Genomic DNA, 12678 nt, shown 5'->3' with positions numbered 1-12678 from the left:
AGCAACCACAATGTTTAAGGATCAGTAGAAAGTTTGGAAAATGTAAGAAGTTCACTCAAGGCCAGGCACAGTGTAATTCCAGTGCTTTGGGAGGCTGAGGCAGGAGGAGCGCTTGGGCCCAGGATTTCAAGACCAGCCTGGGCAGCATGAGAACACCCATCTCTACAAAAAATAAATAAATAAATAATCAACGGGCGTGGTGTCATGTACCTGTAGTCCCAGCTGCTCAGGACACTGAGGCAGATGGATCACTTGCACCTGGGAGGTCCAGCCTGCAGTAAGCTAGGATCGCACCACAATCTGGCTGACAGAGCAAGCCTATGTTCCAAAAAAGAAAAGAAATTCACCCAGAAACTAATCATAGAAACAACTAACTCGTCCTGCACGTTCTGTGCAGGCCCTGATGGAGGTACCATCAGCGCCTGCACAGTGCAACGCAAGGGGTGGTGGTGTCACCCTTCACAGATGAGGAAGCAGGAGCCTCGCTCATTTCAGGGAACACCAGCTGAGGCCAGGGCTGGGCATGGCCGGACTGAGACACAGAATCTGGCCTCAGACACCTTTTTCTTGATGGCTCCAGTCTTCACTCTGTGCCACTGGCCCCAGCAAGCCCTGGTGTGTACAGAGACCACGGAATACAGCTGGTCTGTACCATGAAACACCAGTGCAGGCATTATCTCGTTGACACTGGGAAGCCCCAGAGTTCAAGGATTGAGGACGTTTTTACAGATAATGGAATCCAGAAAGTGTCAGAATATAGAGCTGACCTTTTAATTCAGCTGTGAAAAATTGTAAAACTCTGTGCATTGAATGGGGGGCTATTGAGATGGATGGTGTGTAGCATAATTTTGTTGTTCTTCTATGCTTGACAGATGATTAAACTTCAGGAAGTATTTAAGGCATTTTATCTTGGAAAGCACAGTGGTCGAAAACTTCAATGGCAAACTACTTTGGGACATGCTGTTTTAAAAGCGGAGTTTAAAGAAGTAAGTTGTCTCATTTATTTTTTATTGTTTGTAAATATGTTAATATAATTTTATTGTTACTGGACTTTGGTAGCAAAAAAGGAGTGTTTCACTTTAATTCACTAGCTTTTATAAGTCAATAAAATTAATAACAGTTAAAGGGTTAATATTCCAATCCATAAAAATTGTTAAGAAATCGATCCATAGAAAACCATTTACCTATTGAAAAAAAGAGCAGAGAATGTGAAGAGGCAACTCATAAAAGCAAAATTGAAAAAAATTAATATCCGTGAAGATGCATTACACTTCTCTGCTAAACAGAGGGCTTCAAAGTAAAATACAGTAAGATACCACTTTTTGACTAAGAGATTTGATGAAGCCTAAAAAAAAGAAAAACAGACTCTTGCCCCCTACTGGAAGAAGCATAAACTGTAGTGAGCTTTTGGAAGGGCAGTTTGGCATTGTGAACTTTGACAACACTGCCGAATTGTTGCCTTAGTTTCAACTCTAGGAACTCATCTTAATAAGACATTTTCATGGATTAATGAATGAGAATAGTTGTTGCAGTGCTGTTATTATGAGCGATTATTGAAGAGGGGAGAATGCATACAATGCACTGATCAATGAAAGGAGCTTATCATGAAACAGGGCAATTATATACACTAAGCAAAAACATTATAAAATTCCTACTTTGCATAGCTGTTATATTAATAATAAACTTAGCTGTATATTATTAAGTTATACATACCTACTTTATGTATATTATTGTAGAGGGTCGTATACATAAAACCATATATACTCTTCCTTAAGGTATTAGGAAAGTTAATTTCTATTATCCCCAGTTTTTGCCCTACTTGCTGACTTTAGTTGAACTTGACCTCCGCAGGGTCTGTACCAACTGCAGCTCTCTCCAGGTGTGCAGGAAGGGCTTGTTATGGGCTTGTGATGAGTCAGGGCTGGGTCTGCAGAGGGAGCCGCCAACTGCCACCCGAACTCTCATGTGCCTCTCGCGGGTCTGACCTGGAGGCATGTGGCAAGTCGCTACAGCAGGAACTCCTGAATAGAAAAGGAGATCATCCTGGGATATATAAGGCCAAATTGCATTCACCCCTATGTTGCAGTCAGTCCCATACAAAAGGAAGCTGGACTGTAATCCCAGCACTTTGGGAGGCCGAGTTGGGTGGATCACAAGGTCAGGAGATGGAGACCATCCTGGCTAACACAGTGATACTCCATCTCTACTAAAAATACAAAATTAGCCAGGCGTGGCGGGCACCTATAGTCCCAGCTACTCGGGAGGCTGAGGCAGGAGAATGGCGTGAATCCAGGAGGTGGGGCTTGCAGTGAGCTGAGATTGCACCACTGCACTCCAGCCTGGGTGTCAAAGTGAGACTCCTTCTCAAAAAAAAAAAAAAAAAAAGTTTGAGAGCAAAACGAAGCTTCTTTTAATTTTTCAAAGATTGTACATGCACAGCTTCAGAGGTGTGATGAGGCCTTCTCTTCCAGGGGAAGAAGGAATTCCAGGTGTCCCTCTTCCAGACATTGGTGCTCCTCATGTTCAACGAGGGAGATGGCTTCAGCTTTGAGGAGATAAAAATGGCCACGGGGATAGGTACGAAAACCGCAGAGTGCATAGCTCCATGAGTTGTTCTTAAAGCATATATTTGTTTTAAGATAAGACATAGACTTGGTAGCATGATTCGTTTACTGTTGCATGATTCGTTTACTGTTGTTGAGTCTCATTGGTTTAACGCCAGCCTTTGCCTGCGTTTGCTTCCCATTCAGAGGATAGTGAATTGCGCAGAACGCTGCAGTCCCTGGCCTGTGGCAAAGCACGTGTGCTGATTAAAAGTCCCAAAGGAAAGGAAGTGGAAGATGGAGACAAGTTCATTTTTAATGGAGAGTTCAAGCACAAGTTGTTTAGAATAAAGATCAACCAAATTCAGATGAAGGAAACTGTATGTATAAACTTTCTCTTTTTACTTATAGGGTGTTAAGGAATCATTTGTTTTTGTAGTAATGTTTTTGGCTGTTAGAGGCCTGAAGCACATTTCTAAAATAATCTGACTATGTAATGTTTATAAGAGTACTCATTTACATGTCGTTTTCGTTAACTTTACATTCTCAGTAGGAAAGAAAATCAGAAAAAAAGCCACTTAATGTTGTTTCTATTCACAAAAAAATTGTGTGCTAAGCCAGAACTTCCCATGGTCATAGGGTTTCGAAAATTATCCACACTTTCTATGGTAATAGAATCTGATATGGTTCACTCTTGGTGTTGTACATTCTGTGGGTCTGGATAAATGTATAATGTTATGTATCCACCATTATAGGATCATACAGGACAATTTCATTGCCCTAAAAATTCTCTTATGTTCTGTCACTGTATCCCTGTCTCCCTGTCTCCCTCCGAGCCCCTGGCAAGCCCTGACCCTATTACTGTCACCATAGTTTTGCCCTTTCCTGAATGCCATACAGTTGGAGTCATAGTGTGTAGCCTTTTCAGATTGGCTTCTTTATGTATTAGAATGCATTTAAGCTTCACCATGTCTTTTCATCGCTGGGAACTCTTTGCTTTTTGCACTGAAGGATTCTTCATGTCTGGATGCATCACAACTTATCCCTTCACCTGCTGAAGGACATCTGGTTGCCTCCAAGTTTTGGTGATGATGATTAAAGCTCCTATAAACATTTCTTTGCAGGTTTTTATGTGGACTTAAGTTTTTAACTCCTTTGAGGGTACACCTTTTATAGTGGGCAAAAGTGAGAAGGTCTATCAGTTCTTTCTTCCAAAGATAACCACTATTGCCCTTTTTGTTTGTGGTCACGGCCTTTTTCTGTGGTGAGTATATGTAAACTTTTTTTAAATGGGATCACTAAGCCAGGCACAGTGGCATGCACCCATATTCTCAGCTACTCGGGAGGGTCTCTTGAGCCCGGGAGCTTGAGGCCAGCCTGAGCAATGCAGTGAGACCCCAAACTCTACAAAAGAAAAAACACCTGGGATCACTGTACGTATGGCACCTGTCAGGGCCCTCCTCTAGCCAGTTTTCGTTGCCGATCACAGTCTTCTCCTGGTCAGGACTTGTTGCAGGAGCAGAGTGCCGGTTGTGTAGACCCACCAGGGCTGGCAGTGCCCTCGGCCACAGGCACTAACATTCCTCCACTGCCCCGCCTGAAAATAAGATTACGTTCAACACCCTGGCACAGACATTTCTGTGCACTTTTTAGATTGTTTCTTTAGTATGATTCTTGCTCTGAGCTGCTGGGTAAAATAATGTGTACTTTTCTTAGTTTGACTGCTCTTTTCCAAGTTGAAGTCTGGCAGATTTCACCAGAGCACAGCGTCTGCCCCCACCTCCACCTGTCCTTTGCTCACCCTGTTCTGAACAGCGCAAAGATAGTTTATTGCAGTTTTCATTTCTGATTCCTTACAGCATCTTTCTAACACTCAGTAGTTTATACAAATTATATAATCTTTCTAATGTTCAGTTTCTCATGTTTAAAATAGACATACTACTACCTCAAGTTGTGAGAATTAAATGAATCATTTAGAAAGCTCTTTGCCACACACTTGTAAGCACTTCATAAATGTTGATGCTGCTCTTTTTATGCTTAGCCATTTGTATTTTTCTTTTTCTAATTGCTTTTCAAATGCATTTATTATAATGTTTTTTCTCTTACTGATTAGTAGGTTTTCTTTATATGTTAAGGATATTAATGCTTTGTCCCTTTTTTTTTTTTGTGTTTCACTCTGTTGTCCAGGCTGGAGTGCAGTGGTACAGTCTCGCTCACTGCAACCTCCGTCTCCTGGGTTCAAGTGATTCTCCTGTCTCAGCCTCTCAAGTAGCTGGGACTGTAGGCGTGTGCCACCACACTCAACTAAGTTTTGTAATTTTAGTAGAGACGGGGTTTCACCATGTTGGCCAGGCTGGTCTCGAACTCCTGACCTCAGGTGAGTCACCCATCTCGGCCTCCCAAAGTGCTGAGATTACAGGCGTGAGCCATCATGCCCAGCCTGCTTTGTCATTTTTGACAGATAATTTTGTTTTTAGTGGGTTTTTTTTTTTTTTCACATAACAGTTCTTAAGTTCTCAAATATAGTCTCCTTTTCTTTTATGGTTTCTGACTTAACCTGTAATGCTGTATTAGGCCATTCTTGTATTGCTATAAGGAAATACCTGAAACTGGGTAATTTATAAAGAAGAGAAGTTTAATTGGCCCACGGTTCTGCAGGCTGTACGGGAAGCATGGCGCCAGCATCACCTCAGCTTCTGACGAGGCCTCAGGAAGTTTCCAGTCATGGTGGAAGGTGCAAGGGGAGCAGGTGTCTCACATGGCAAAAGCATGAGCAAAAACAGAGAGGGAGGTGCCCCACATGTTTAAACGACCAGGTCTTGTCACCAAGGGGAGGGCCCAAGCCATTCATGAGGGATCTGCCCCCACGACCCAGTTGCGTCCCACCAGGCCCCATCTCCAACACTGGAGACCACATTTCAGCATGAGATTTGGAGGGGACACATATTCAAAACCATATCATAGGCCTAAGAGAGACATTCCCTTAACCAGAGTTTTAAAAAACATTTATACTATGTTATTTTTCTAGAAGTTTTTACATTTAAATCTTTCTTTTCATGTTGCAGAAATTATTTTTGTATCTGAAAACAGTCTAACTGCCCCCATCCTTTCCAAAACCAAATTTAAAATATCATCCTTGGACAAGTTATTTGAATTATCACCTTATTATGTATAAAATTCATATAGGTCAGTTTCTCAATTCTCTTTTATAAATGCTGTATCTATTTCACAGCCAGCCATTTTTTTTGTTTTGTTATGTTTTGTTTTTTGAGACAGTGTCGCCCAGGCTGGAGTGCAGTGATGTGATCATAGCTCACTGCAGCCTCAACCTCTTGGGCTCAAGCGATCCTCCCACCTCAGCCTCAGGCATATGCCACCATGCCCAGCTAATTTTTTGTATTTTTTGTAGAGATGAGGCCTTGCCATGTTACCCAGGCTGGTCTTGAACTCCTGGGCTCAAGCAGTCCTCCTACCTTGACCCCCCAAAGTGCTGGGATTACAGCCGTGAGCCACCATGCCTGGCACCAGGTTCTTTTAATTAATGTAGCTATTCCTATAACTTTATTCTTCCAATGAACTTCACAATAATTGTATCACGCCTTTGCTCCCCCAAATAAGAACATTGACATTTTTAATCCATATTGTATTAAATTAATTTGCAGAGCTTTTATCTTTATCATATTAAATCTTGATTCATACATATGTGTATATATATAAATATATACAAATCTTTTTCTCAGAGCTTTCTAGTTTTCTTCTGTAAGTCTTGCATATTTCTTGCTAGTCATAAATTTTCATTCATTCAACAAATACTTATTGAGCATCTGTGGTGGCCCAGGTCCTCTGTGAAGCACTGAGAATTCATCCATTAACAATAAAGAATAAGTCCTTGTTTCTAGGAGTGTTCAGTCTTTTCCAGCAGAGAGGTAGCAGAGGATCACACACATTGACTAACTTGTAAGAGTGGAGGAAAATGTTAGGATAGAGAAGTGCAGGAGAGTCTAATTAGATACTGTCGTTAGCCAACGCTTTCCTGAAGAAGTGACTAGCTTTGCTCAGGAACTGAAAGAAGGCCTCTGGCTGCAGTGTCGTTGCCAAAAGGGGAAGCTGAGCCAGACAGGCCTGATCAGGCAGCCACAGCTGGACACTCTGAAGATGGCTCAGATTCGTGAAGCATTTGGAAAACCACTAGAATTTTAAGCAAGACAGGCTAATGAAATGCTGGTATCTTATAAAGGGGACCTTTTTTCTTTACATTTCTGACGGTTTTTATCAGAATGTATGTATTAATGCTATTTGTCTTTGTATATTTATTTTATTTCCAGCCACTTTACAAAACTCTTTAGCTTTGAAAGTTTTTCTCTTGATTTTCTTGGATTTTCCAGCTCATCTACAAATAATGATCGTTTTGTCTGCACCTTTTCAATATACCTCTTTAGTCTGTTCCCGTATTGCATAGTTAGAACCTCTAAAGTAATGTTTTTAAGGAATAGCAGTGCAGCTGAGCTTCCTAATTTTATCTCTAGTTCAGAGGATATTAACTTTTTGGAGGTCATGGATCCTGTTGAAAATGTGATGAAAGCTTGGAGTCTCTCCCATCCTGAAGCATACTTACCTCTTATGTATGCACAGACCTTCCCCCAGCCCTCATTTCAACTGCAGATCCCCATCAGGTTCCTATTGGACTAAGGTTAAGTTGTCTCTAGTATTTACTGTTTGTTTCTGATAACCATGTTTTATCATGTGCAGATTCTTTCCTTTTTTATTCATCCTTGTATGCTAATATTTAAGTCAAAAAATCAATTTTCAATTTTATCATGCCTTTTCAGCATCTATCAAGATGGTCATATAATCTAACCTTTCAACTGCTACAATGCTCTCACTTATATTCACAGATTTCCTAATATTGATCAACACTTACATTTCTGGAATATATCCTGATGGTCATTATGTTTTGTTTAGTGTGCTGCTAGTTTTAATCTACATCATACAGAGTTGTTGCAGCTATTAAGTTTTGGTTTTGGAGTTTTGCTATTCTGGGAAGATACATTTTGCTACAACAAATAAGCATGCATAATAAAGTAGGATTCATCCAATGTCTGACCTTTGTTTGCATCAAAAGAACATTTCCAGCCGGGCTCAGTGGCTCACGCCTGTAATCCCAGCACTTTGGGAGGCCGAGGCAGGCGGATCACGAGGTCAGGAGATCGAGACCAGCCTGGCTAACATGGTGAAACCCTGTCTCTACTAAAAATACAAAAATGAGCCAGGCGTGGTGGGGGCTGCCTGTAATCCCAGCTACTTGGGAGGCTGAGACAGGAGAATGGCGTGAACCCGGGGGGCGGAGCTTGTAGTGACCTGAGATCGCGCCACTGCACTCCAGCCTGGGTGACAGAGTGAGACTCTGTCTCAAAAAAATAAAAAAGAACATTGCCCATCAAATTCGGTAACATCAAGTCATTAATATTGAAATATAGGCCAGGCGCGGTGGCTCACGCCTGTAATCCCAACACTTTGGGAGGCCAAGGTGCGCGGATCATCTGAGGTCAGGAGTTCAAAACCAGCCTGGCCAAGATAGTGAAACCCTGCCTGTACAAAAATACAAAAAGTAGCCGGGCATGACAGCGGGTGCCTGTAATCCCAGCTACTCGGGAGGCTGAGGCGAGAGAATCGCTTGATCCCAGGAGGTGGAGGTTGCAGTGAGCCGAGATCACGCCATTGCACTGTAGCTGGGGAGACTGAGTGAGACTCCATCTCAAAAAATAAAATAAAGAAAAAGAAAATATAGCTTTACACTTAACTTTTTTTTTCTTTTTTTGTATAGGTTGAGGAACAAGTTAGCACCACTGAGAGAGTGTTTCAGGATAGACAATATCAGATTGATGCTGCTATCGTCAGAATAATGAAGATGAGAAAGACTCTTGGTCATAATCTTCTAGTTTCTGAATTATATAATCAGCTGAAATTTCCAGTAAAGGTAGATGTAACATTAGCATAATTAAATTTGTAGTATTTGCTAAACAATTGACAAAGCGTGTTTAATTCTATGTTCAGTCATATCATTTGACCTGCATTATTCATGGTGCTTTGTGTATACACTGAATGTAGAAAAACTGGCAAATATGAAGCTCTTTATTCCAGGTGTTGTTCATCGCCACTGCAGAAATGATAGAGCCCTAAAACTCTCCTTCCCAGTGATGGTGCGCGCTTGTTCATATTTTCAGGCAGGGAAGAGGTAGATGGGACATGGAAAGCTGAACACTTTTCTCATAGTAGCTGTCAAGGTTACATCACAAGATTTTAAGGAAATGATAACAATAACTAACTTATTCAGCATTTACAGGCTACACTGCGTTTTCCACCACGGTAATAGTCTACTGTTGCTGTTGCTTATGAAAGTCAGCCCAGGCCTGTCAACCCGCGTTGTGTTTTCAGAACTGAGATGTACTGTCCTGCCACGTGTGGGATGCAGGATAAGCCGGGAAAGTATTATGAAACGTTTTTTACGTGTATTTATCAACCCAGGAAATACTGAACTCTGATGACGCCTGGCCTCTCAGGGACGGGACCAGCCACACGTGCTTTGGAGGGAAAGTCCCCAGATTCCATGTTGTGCAGTTTGAGCCTCCCATTCCATCAAGGGAATAAAGTTGAGATGCACTAAATAGTCGAACACTTAAGAGTCTGGTGGAAGTGCCACCGTCCATCAGCCCGCATTTGCCCCCTTCCCTGCAGAGGTGAGGTGCCGTCCTCAGGGCGCTGTGCAGCTCCAAAAGCACCATCAGGTTCACTGCCCCTTCCTCCCACCAGCTGGAGCACGTCTCCTGTTGCCACTGCAAACAACCAGGCCCAGCGCGAAGCAGAGGCGAGCAAGGGTGGAGTGTGGCAGTCCAGGGAACCCGCTCTGCTCTCAGGGGTAGAGTGTGGCAGACCAGGGCGCCCGCTCTGCTCTCAGGGGTAGTTGGGTTTTCAGCCACATCCTTATTTTTTTTGAGTTGGAGTCTTGCTGTCCCCCAGGATGGAGTGCAGTGGCATGATCTCGGCTCACTGTAACCTCTGCCTCCCGGGTTCAAGCAATTCTCCTGCCTCAGCCTCCTGAGTAGCTGGGATTACAGGCACCCGCCACCACACCCAGCTAATTTTTGTATTTTTAGTAGAGACAGGGTTTCACCATGTGGTCAGGCTGGTCTCAAACTCCTGACCTCGTGAGCCGCCTGCCTCAGCCTCCCAAAGTGCTGGGATTGCAGACATGAGCCACCGTGCCCGTCCTCAGCCACATCTTGTAAAATGTGTATCTTATCACTGAATAGAAGGTTAAGTTTGTTTGGAAAATACAGGGTCTCCCTTGTATAGGGAGAGCCTTGCACGTATGTGCTCACACAGATTTGCTTCCTAATACAGCAGAGCTGGAGTGGCTGTTCCCTCTGGGCAGAGACGAGCTGTGGCTGTGGACTCGTCTACTCAGTCACCTACTCTTAGAGCAGGAACACTTGGGATTGTAGTTTCACTTACATGGACATGGCATGCAATAACTATATAAATACATAAGAATAAAAATACAGGCCAGGTGCACTGCCTCACGCCAGTGATCCCAGCACTTTGGGAGCTGAGGCAGGCGGATTGGTTGAGCCCAGGAATTTGAAGCCAGCCTGGGCAACGTAGTGAGACTCCTTCTCTGCAAAAAGTAAAATTAGCCAGGCATGGTGGTGTGCAGCCTGTGGTCCCAGCTACTGGGGAGGCTGAAGCATGAAGATTGCTTGAGTCCAGGAGGTGGAGGCTGCAGTGAGCTGAGATCGCACCACTGCGCTCCAGCCTGGGCAACAAAATGAGACCCCATCTCAAAATAAATAAAACAAAATAATTAATAATAAACAAAATAAATAAAATAAAATACAGTACTTAGGCAGAAGCATCCTTTCAAAGGATAAAAGTGCCCCAGTAAGACATAATGAGATTTTCCTTTCAAATAAAAATGTGTCATGTGATCAGGTCTGCCTCGCTTATGTGCTCTTACTGATGGCAGATGTCGGGTCTGCCTTGCTTAAATGTGCTCTTACTGATGGCAGATTATGTATGTACATTTCACAAGTTTCACATGTCCCTCAGGAAGCCATGCTCTGACCATAAACTCACATGGACACTTTTTTTTTCAAGAGATAACGTTAACTTTGTCTTTTGTTCATTTCATAAATATGTGTATAATTATAAATGATAAATATCTGTTTGTATATATATTTCTATAATTATAGTTACATACTTCATGCATATACCCCTTGTATGTAAATGTTTGTAAATTTAATGCCACTATAATTAGGGGGGTTTTATTTTTCTTTTTTAGCCTGGAGATTTGAAAAAGAGAATTGAATCTCTGATAGACAGAGACTATATGGAGAGAGACAAAGACAATCCGAATCAGTACCACTACGTGGCCTGACGCATCTGCAGACGGTTCCCCTTCATGAAACACTAGAATGTACCCTCAGAACAGGAAGCACACCTGTGCCATTTCTGGGACTCTGATTGATCCAGCTGTGGACATTGGAAGGCCAAGGAAGGGAGGTGGCTCCTGGGTCATCTTTCACAAGGCTCAAGACTTCAACCTGCAGATGTATCTTTTTCCCTCCAGTTTTTCCTCTAGTTCTTTTAGGCATTTAAATTGTTTCTGTTACTCTGTGCAAAATAACTTTGAGATTGGACAAGAAGATGTTACTAAAGAGAAGTTCCTTTAAAAGGTCTTGTTCTTGTGTCAAAAGCTGAAAGTTTGGTTTGTTCTTGTATGTGATCATGAGTGCACAATGAAGAAGACCCTAGATGCTGCATTTTTTAGCTCTGAAGATTTAGGTATCCCTGAAGACAGCTCGCTCAGATGATCAGCATTTAGAGTGAAAACAAGGGCCCTTCGTAGGTGAACATTAGAAAGAGCCAGGGTTCAAAGCTGGCGAATGGATGATGCATCCTAGCCACTGGCCCCTCTGTGTTTCATGTATTTCCAAAAGTTGTAAACTTTGATGGCTGATTTTTCGCAAGTCAGGTTTCTAAGTGAGCTCCCTGAGGTGCCAAGGCCATGGTGTCCGCCCTGCTGCGTCTCTTCATTTCAGCTGAGTTGCTTGTGAATCTCTGTTTTAGGGTTTGGGGCTAGTGTGTGTTTCCATTCTAAGATTGAGTCTGGCAGTCCCTGTTTTTTGCATTGGGGTAACTGCTCTTTGATTTTTTTTAATTGCAGTATTTTTATGATTGCAATCATAAAGTTTGGTTTCATTTTTACAGTCATGCGCAGGGACGATCCTTGTTCTCTGCTGTAAACTGTAAAAAGTTTATGGAGACTTAAAGTCTTGGTGTTGTGAAGCAGAGGTTATTTTGTGGAAAGATTAAGAGGATTTTGTTGGTACCTGGTTTTGTGTTGTGTATATATACATGAGGTTGAACAGTGAAAGGAAAGTTCAGTAGTGATGTTAGAAGGGTAACTATGACAAAGATACTTTTGAGATAACATTTAAAAGTACTTTATATTTTACATAATAGCATGTTTCATTTTGATTAAAAGCTACCAAAGGAATTTTGATCATGGCGTAAGTGTTTAAAGCAATATTTTCTGGAATATACCAAGTTTATATAATTTGATTTTGTGCTAAATTATTAAAAGAGTCTCTTTTTGAAACATGCGGGTTTAAAATATGACACCTTGTGGGTTTCCATATTAAAATCCCCACTCTTTAATTGTCATTTCTATCTTTGAAAATTTTCATTTATGAGTTCCATGATATGTGGTCTAAGAAAGACCAAACAGATTTCTATTTTTATTTCTTATATTTTAAGTTCGTTGTGTCTAGAGATTGTTAATATTGTAATTTAATGTAGACTTACTTTGAATAAAATTAGTTTAATTGACCTTAAAATTACATTAATAAAACTTTGTGATATGCAAATGACACATTCTTCATAACTCTTTAGCAGCTTTGACTACTAGTGCACTAGACAGAAGTCAGAGCAGAGAGCACCTGTCCCCTCTCAAGTGATTATTCTTTCCTGGCCACCTCTACCACAAAATACCAGTGGGGCCAGGTAGTGACAAATGGGTCTTTTTTACTGGGACCATTCGTTGTGCTGTGCCTCTGTTTCATTTGAGTACAGTGGC

At 41.9% G+C, this 12678-nt stretch overlaps 1 protein-coding gene across 3 annotated transcripts in view; it reads left to right on the top strand.

The window, feature by feature from the left end:
* The window catches only part of CUL4A (cullin 4A), a 54112-nt gene extending 41640 nt beyond the window's left edge, over positions 1-12472 (top strand). For all 3 annotated transcript variants that reach the window (XM_055245124.2, XM_055245123.2, XM_063618554.1), the window contains 5 exons: positions 873-986; positions 2472-2577; positions 2751-2923; positions 8368-8520; positions 10882-12472. In XM_055245124.2, the coding sequence (XP_055101099.1) occupies positions 873-986; positions 2472-2577; positions 2751-2923; positions 8368-8520; positions 10882-10977 (642 nt within the window). In that variant the 3' untranslated portion in view covers positions 10978-12472. The remainder of the gene's footprint in view (positions 1-872; positions 987-2471; positions 2578-2750; positions 2924-8367; positions 8521-10881) is intronic.
* Positions 12473-12678: the final 206 nt, after the last annotated feature.

This window comes from Symphalangus syndactylus, chromosome 15, assembly GCF_028878055.3.
Source record: "Symphalangus syndactylus isolate Jambi chromosome 15, NHGRI_mSymSyn1-v2.1_pri, whole genome shotgun sequence".
NCBI classification, from domain to species: domain Eukaryota; kingdom Metazoa; phylum Chordata; class Mammalia; order Primates; family Hylobatidae; genus Symphalangus; species Symphalangus syndactylus.
Note: the sequence above shows the minus strand (reverse complement) of the source record. Positions and strands in the feature narration are given on the sequence as shown.